Source organism: Lolium rigidum, chromosome 4, assembly GCF_022539505.1.
Source record: "Lolium rigidum isolate FL_2022 chromosome 4, APGP_CSIRO_Lrig_0.1, whole genome shotgun sequence".
Lineage (NCBI taxonomy): Eukaryota > Viridiplantae > Streptophyta > Magnoliopsida > Poales > Poaceae > Lolium > Lolium rigidum.
This window is the reverse complement of record NC_061511.1, coordinates 165,532,190-165,540,150: the sequence shown is the minus strand read 5'-3', so window position 1 is coordinate 165,540,150 and position 7,961 is coordinate 165,532,190. Positions and strand designations below refer to the sequence as shown.

At 44.9% G+C, this 7,961-nt stretch overlaps 1 protein-coding gene across 2 annotated transcripts; it reads left to right on the top strand.

Annotated features, from left to right (window-relative positions):
• Window positions 1–649: 649 nt before the first annotated feature.
• Window positions 650–4,168, top strand: LOC124708837. 2 transcript variants are annotated; one of them, XM_047240485.1, is made up of 5 exons: window positions 650–2,074; window positions 2,345–2,488; window positions 2,653–2,769; window positions 3,006–3,649; window positions 4,058–4,168. In XM_047240485.1, exons 1-4 carry the CDS (start codon window positions 650–652, stop codon window positions 3,612–3,614), a joined length of 2,295 nt encoding a protein of 764 aa, XP_047096441.1. In that variant the 3' UTR covers window positions 3,615–3,649; window positions 4,058–4,168. The 2 variants fall into 2 exon arrangements, with proteins under 2 accessions (XP_047096441.1, XP_047096440.1); XM_047240484.1 differs by lacking the exon at window positions 4,058–4,168 and having other exon boundaries at window positions 3,006–3,878.
• The last annotated feature ends 3,793 nt before the right edge of the window (window positions 4,169–7,961 follow it).

Sequence of the window (7,961 nt, the reverse complement as noted above, 5' to 3'; positions counted from 1 at the left end):
TTAACAAAATATGAGATATATGCTATAACAATTATAACATTAGATTCATCATAATAAACAATAAGTTTTTAATGGTACAATATAATTTTTGTGACATAAATTTCATATTTTGTTAACCAAATTAAGCACGTAGTGGGCTTATAATCTGATATGGCGGAAGTAGTTTATTTAACCAATTAATGAATTAATAAAAGTCGGATTATTCACGAAATGAAATTCTTTTATGGTAGCGCGTGCATTTGGCAGGGAGCCCAGCCCAATCTATGGCCACAGCCCTCAGCGTCCTTTTGAAGCCAACGCGCTTGCTCTTCTCACAAAAAAAAAACTAACGCGTTTGCCTGCCGTCCCCACAAACCAGCGACTCGCCGAGACCTTGACCCATAACCACACCCACCAACAGGCTGACCCCGTACATCCGCTGGACCCACCAGTCAGCGAGATATTCTCGTCCATCCTCACGCAAAACGGTCCGAGCCAGCGAACGGAAGACCAGGACAGTCAAGAATGCGTAAACGGAACGCTTTGCCTTGCCCAGGGCGCCATTTCCAAATCTTCGAAAGCTCCGTTCCCGTTTCAAAACCTCCCGTGATCCCCAACGCGCCTCGCCATTCCCCCAAAATTCCCCACCCAAAAACCCTACCGCGGTGAGATGCCGCCGGAGACGGACTCCGCGGCGGGCCTCGCGGCGGCCGTCCTCGCCGCGTCCACCCCGCGCGCCGCGGCGGAGGCGGTCTCCTCGGTCGCGGCCTTCCTCCGCCGCCACCACGCCGGCGCGGGCGCGGACCAGCCGCGGGCCTTCTTCGCCGACGCGCTCCCGGCGCTCCTCTTCCGCCTCTTCGTCTCCCGCGCCCCCGACTCGCCGCCGTGCTTCCTCGACCTCGCCGCCCACGACCCCGCGCTCGCCTACCTCCTCGAGTCGCTCCTCGCGCCCTCGGGCCCGCTCCTCGCCGCGCTCGCCGCCGCGGACCGCCACGCCCTCCTCCGCTTCACCTTCCCGCGCGAGCGGCTCCCCGACTGGCTCGCTTTCGCGCTCTCGTCCACAGCAACCTCCCCCGATCAGGTGATCTCGCCGCTCCTCGCCGGCCGCGTCGGCTCCAAGCTCCACCTCTCCGTCTTCGAGTACTACCTCTTCTGGTTCGCGTACCACCCCATCCCCGCCACCTCTGCCAAGCCATCCCCCGGCCCCTCCAAACCACCGCCCCCCACCTGGAAACCCTCGCTCAAGCCGCGCGCCCGCCTCGAGAGCTGGGTGTCCACCATCGCCCCCACTTCCAGCCGCAACCCGGACGAGAAACCGCACACATCGCTCTACCTGAAGCTTCTGCACGCCTACCTCAAGGAGTTCGTGCCCAGCGACTGCGCCCCGCCGCGCGGCGGATGCGGCACACTGCTGCACCAGAATTCCCGAGACGCTGCCGAATCGTTCAGGCGAGCCGAGTTCCTCGTGCACACGCTCGTGCAGTTCTGGCTGGTCGGGAACGATTTCTCGCCGCTGCCCGTGCAGGCCTCCCGCGCCTACGGGCTGCCTCTGCTCTCTCTTCTGTCTCGCGCAAACGTTACACTGTCCGAGAGGCTGCCGGCGCCAGGGCTCGGCAATGCTGTGAAGCTGCTGGTGATGTATCTGAACAGGAGCAGCGGTGTTCCAGACGCGCGCAATGTGTTTGACGCAATGCTCTCGAGGAAGAAGCCATGTGACAGCCCAGCTGGGTACTGGAATCCGTTGCTGCAGAGACCGCTGTATCGGTTTATGCTGAGGACGTTACTGTTCTGCCCGATGGGCGCAGATATCGAAAACGTTGCACAGGCTTTTTCTGCATGGATGGTCTACATGGAACCATGGAAGGTTCAGCAAGGTGATTTCAACGAGTACGATCTGCCGCCTCCTGGTGGGCGAAATGTGCATTGCGTTGGTGATGGGAAGAGGCTAAAGTGTGATGCCGAGTACTCCCTGGCATGGCAGGGCTACGTGCTGTCCAACTATCTGTTCTACAGTTCACTGGTTGTCCATTTCCTGCGGTTCGCTCATAAGTTTATCCATTCTGATGTCGCCTCAGTGCTGCAAATGGTATCAAAGGTTAGTAGAGACTTATTAGTTATTATTGCATCATATTTTCCAGAAACAGCTCGCCTTCTGCACAGTGGAATCATATCCATGATATCCTGTATCTGTTTGATATCAAGCATATTTCACTGTTCCATGGGCAGTTTAGAATTTTGCAAGATGTGCTATTCAGATGATTTATTCAAATCATAGCAAGAATGTCAACAGAACTAGACCTTTCAGTACATGATATTTGTTGAACTAATGACCATTTGGTCTTTCGCTGTTGTTTGGATTTTTCAGGTACTGCAAGTTTTGGGTTCCTCGGAATTATTGGGGCTTATCTACAAAGTTGATGCTGCTTATCATTCCAATCTTTCTGATTCTCAGTCCTGTTGTTTGGATGATGTGCTCAAGCATTTACCAGCTATCCTTGAGCAACTACAGGTACGGAACTGGATACATAGGAATACCATTCTTTGAAATGCAAGCACCTGTTTTGTGGAGCTATGTAGCATTAGTTTTCATGTAAATTTCTGAAAAATGCAATGGTACTAATAATGCTGAAAAGTCTTTCTAATCTAACTTTGATATGCATCTTCTGGTTTCAGGACTGGGAGGACGGGTTATTGAAACACAACACTGATGGGTCTTTTTTGCACGTGGAGAGGAACTCTAACCTAAGGCTTTTCAGTTTCGATGATAATGGGGCTTACAACTTGCTTAAGGTGCATATAATGCAGTGTATAATTATGCTTAATTAAACCGGTGTTTTACTATTAACCATAAGCAGTTTAACTTTAGAGCCAAAAGCACTCCACACATTGACCAAAAGCTTGCTATGATCACCTATTTACTTGGCAAATAACATGACTTCTTCTGTTGCTCTGTTTGAATTAATTCTGCTCCTGTTATTACACATACCGCAGAATACTGACTTACTATTGTTTCCCATTTTGTCCAGTTGCTGTTGCTAAGGGCTGAATCGGAGATTCAAAGTTTACCAGGTGATGCTATGCCAACTCTCCAGACTCTGGATGTAATCAAATCCAATATGAAAAAGGTATTCTACAAGCATGTTGAAAGCTCCCAGGCAAACAATCTTCCAGAGGGAGAACACAACCAGCATCATGTACGTGGCGATGTATTCATACCTAAGCATCCAAGTCCAGGGAAAAGCTCACTGGCTGATATGAAAAATAATGGTGATTGGATGACGAGGCCCATCTCAGACACTGAAGTGGCCTGGCTTGCAAGGAGGCTGATCTGCTTTTCATCTTGGCTGAATGAAACCCTTCAACTTAAACATGCTGTCACAGATGTTGCCCCCACAGGCCCAATTATCATCAAGGTTGACCAAAATGAACCAAGCAGAGTTGGAGGCCCAAAGGATGCTGCCAGAATGGTGCTTGTTGGTGTCTTTACATTGTTTGTGGTGGTGGGACAATGGATCCTGCGGTTCATGAGGATGCACAGGATTAGGATCAATCTCAGAATTCTTGCCTCCAAAAAGCTCCTGGCACTTGCTATGCTGTACATGGTGTACAGTATAGCAAAGAATATGCTTTCTTGAGCTCTGCATCTCATGCTGCTGGTGTTGCTTTGCCAGTAATTGCTCAAACTTCCAAGTTATGCCTTGAGTAGAGCTGTAGACGTGTTACATATGCTGTACAGTAATTCATAGGAGAAAAACTTTCAGAGGACACTTTTGCAACTCTTTCAAACTTGTTTGGTTATCTTGTGCATATCATTGAGATCCCATTGGAAGGTGTCATACCTAGTTCTTCTTGCGCTCCTGTCCTGCAGATTTCAATCAGACAACTTTGGTGTAAGAAAATGTTTTGTGGATTTACGATGTAACTAAATGAACTTCGCTGATTCAGATATTGCATCTTCAGAAATATTGTCATGACTAATTATGACCAGCCACAGTCAATTGTTGTCCTAGCAGAGAAGTTGATGAGGCAGTGTGCTCCATGCTGTTTTTTCTGATGATGGTGCTCTGTGCTGTTGCAGTCTGAAGAATGTTTCATGCTTGCTGGTGAACAATTGACTAAACCTAGGAGTGGTGTTTTCATATTACCTGGCTGGAAACCAGCTTTCTTCTTCGTTTCAAGATGAATCAATTAGGTACAGATCTTAGTCTATGCCATATTGCCATGCCACTCTTCCTTTTTGTCTTAGAAATGCTAGCTTGAAACCACTTTGATTTTTTCTAAGGCAAAGTGTTATTGTTTTGATGTTATCACAATGGATGATTTGAGTGACTAAATTGTTTGAACTTGCAGCCTTTTAGATTTACAGGGGAATAGCTCTTGAGCTATTGCTAGTAACTAACGCCTGTGGCCTTGGATGAACTCAACGTAAAAGGAGAACAATCAACCTGTATATTTCAACAAGAACTATATATGCACATAAGCTTCTTGTGTCATTTGACTCTGCATTTAAAATGTGCAACTCATTCTGATAGTATATTAAATTGTTTTTTGGTTGAGGTGCACATGAATATTCATTTGGTGTTTGGTGAAGAATGTTTTTCAGTTGCACAGAATATTCATTTTGTTTCCTTAGGCGGCGATTGCCTTTCAATCTTATAATGATAGAATTGAATGGCTTAAACAAATGCTGACCAAAAACAAAAATGGTGGCCAATGGAGAAGGCGCACCAACCTCTTCTCTAACTGTGCTATGATGCTGATATCTTCATCATTCAATTAACAATTCCTTAGGTTAGGTGGTGCATTCCTTTCCTTGAACACGTCTTGTGCTCAAGCCGCACATGATTACTCCCGCAAAGCCACATAAAAGAACAAAAGAACCAAATGGACCGCTGTGAATTGTTTCACTGGTAATCACAAATGCAATAATGCCAGGAAGAAAACACACCCATCAGATAATTCCTTTCCATGAAAATGCTCATCTTCAGCAACTGTTTGTACCCTTGAGGTTTCTTATCATAGGCTTATCAATGATTTCCCTGCACTGCTTAGCAAGGACCAAGGAACAGCAAGAGGTGGAGAGGCATCAATCAGTGTTTAGGATGCAAAGGACAGTACTCTGTACCCTAAAATACATGATAATCTGTGTTCACCAAGGCGCTAGATGCCAGTCGGGCGGCAGACCTAGTTGCCCATTAGGTATACCATCAAGGCCTCTACTGCTGATGTGTTAAGATGGATGCCCCTACTTCCTTAACCTTGCCTATTATCCTATCACAGTGCCAATTGAGAAATGACCCTTTTCCAAAATCTTTAATTAATGCAAGCATCCGAGCTTGTCTCCTTCAATCTTCCCATTCTGAATTCCAGGGATCAGAGGCCAAATCGGAAATCGTCCCATACAGACTCGTGTCTCCTGGATCATTGGACCTTATCTTTTGTTTGCATCTGTCCATGTACATATGTAACATAACCTACCAAATACCTGGACCCTACTGCTCTACTGTACCTTTACCGTTCTGCAACCTGAAGTTACTGGCTTAACAGAACAATTATTTTGCATGCCCAGGTCGAGTTGTTAGTTCCCGTGTCACTTTGTCCAGCAACAGTTCTGCACACATATAAGAATATCTCTGGCCTGCATGATCTGCTAGTTCTCCCTTTATAATTATAGTATAAGAATATCTCCACCCTGCATGATCTGCTATTTCTCCCTTTACAATCCTGTTATTATTGTACATACAAATTTGTATGATTGATATGCTTTTTCACAAGGTTAGGCTTCCTTTGTCCCTTAAATAATGGAATGTGAAACATGTCTGTTCTATTATTTTCACCACCTCTCCACTTTTCAGTCTGGCCTAGAAAATAAGCACTACTGTAATGCATGCTACACATTCACGCTGCATATATCCATGCATCATTAGACGACTAGGTTTGTTACAATAAAGGGAAAGTATTAGATGCTTACGATTAACTGCTTTCTCCCTTTATAAAAGGAGAAAGGTAGGATTAGGGTGGGGCAAATGAGTTAAAGCTTGGATTGAAGAGATGTATCTTTTCTTAGGATAGAAAGCATATGCATGCATGCAACACGATGGTATGGTATGGTAGGATGAACAATTAAGCCCTGGGTGCCAGTGACTTGGTAGGCCACTATTTGTCCTCCACCATTTATGGATGTGAAGTGAAACGGCAAAAGAAGAGACACAGGGCAATGACAAAACACCTTGACCCCATTGTTATTGGAAGAACGGTTTGGCGTTGCTCAGCGATGATGCATGACCGATTCCCAACGATAAATGCCAGCATCAAAGAAACAAAATATGTGCAATGTGCCAATCATCGTAACTTTCCATAATGTTGTATATTCCCCAAACTTACGTTATTAGGATGAATTTATTAGGCCGCACATGTAGAGCAAATAGCGAATTTAGCTGCTGCTAACTTTTATTGGGGGTATTAAGTCTGATTTATGCATCTTTCACTCATTTTTTGGGGGGAATTCTAGTATTCTAATCTTTGGATGTGGTTGAAGCTTGTGAAATCTTAGAAGCAACTGACACATTTAATTTATGGACAGCTTTGTAGTCCTGTGACATAATACGACTTAACTGAGTCTGAATTAGTTGCTGGCTGTTGCACTCTTTTCAATTCTGAAAACTCCATTTCAATAGCAGATTGTGACGAGGCATCAGCTTAATTGATACTACGTAGTATGGTCCATACCCTGTGTGGCAACAGTTTATATCAACTAACCGCCTATCTACATAAAATGGGCAGCATCAATTCAATATCTCTTTTAGTTGCTGCCAATTACTATACATATAGACGTATTAATATAATGCACTGCATCTCGTGAATACTGTGACTTGGTGGTCGTTAATCAGAGAGCTATGGCCTACCAACACAATCTACCATCCAGCTAGGCTCTTCTTTTTTAGATGAGTTGTCTACTTTATGGTTTGTGAAGGTACAAAGCACACACACACGTACACATACACATGCTGGTGCCTGGTGGATAACTCAAAAACTGAAATTAAACACAGACCATGCATTTTTTACTTGTTTGGTATTTCTATTATTGGACGGATGTGATTTAGCTTCTGATTTTTGGAGAGAGGGAGAGAGAGAGAGGAGATACATTCATACATACTTGGATGTCTGCTTATGACTATCATGCATATGCTTCTTTTCTCACAGTACTTTGGCATCATTCATAATTCCCGTTTGTTGCTTCTGTTGCATGGTAGCTAGCTTGCCTTGTTCTCTTGCACATCAATCCTTTGCTGGACCAGCAGCAGCTGTTCTCCCATGATGTGTTATTCACAGTTGCAATTGCGTGGCCGTCGTGTATTGCATGCATGTATATGCATCGTACGGCTGGTAGGTGTAGCTTAGCTTGGGTGCCGGCTTGCCAAGGGAAACTAACTGTGTAAGGTAGGGTATGTATGATGCATGTGAACATGTATGGTCTCTCTCTGCGTACGTATATTGCCTCATAATAATCTCATTTTCTCGGTAGGTCCTGGCACAGTTCAGGTGTGTATCATGTCATCCGTGTACTGTGGGTAGACAGTACACAATGTCTGGCACACATTGTACAACATACCTAAGGGAAACATTCTGTAGAAATAGACTAACAAAATTAACCCATCTCTGGCGTAGTACTTTTCAGAATTATGAAGTACTAATCGCACATCTCTGTTGTTTTTGAGCAGCCTGAAGTATTTATGATCTTTGTTGATTTTTCGTAGTAGCATGAAGTATCATGATAATTGACGGGATCTTTCCAAGGGTTAAGTGGTGCAGACATTATTAGCTCTGCTTTACAAGTCCTTACATTTTGACCCAGCAGCGATATACTCATCTTATTCGTCCTTTATTGGAAATGATTCTGACATCCCACACATTATATTTTGGTCAGTTTGCTTATATGACCACTCTCTAGATCAGAGAAAGTAAAAGAAGTGAAATAGACG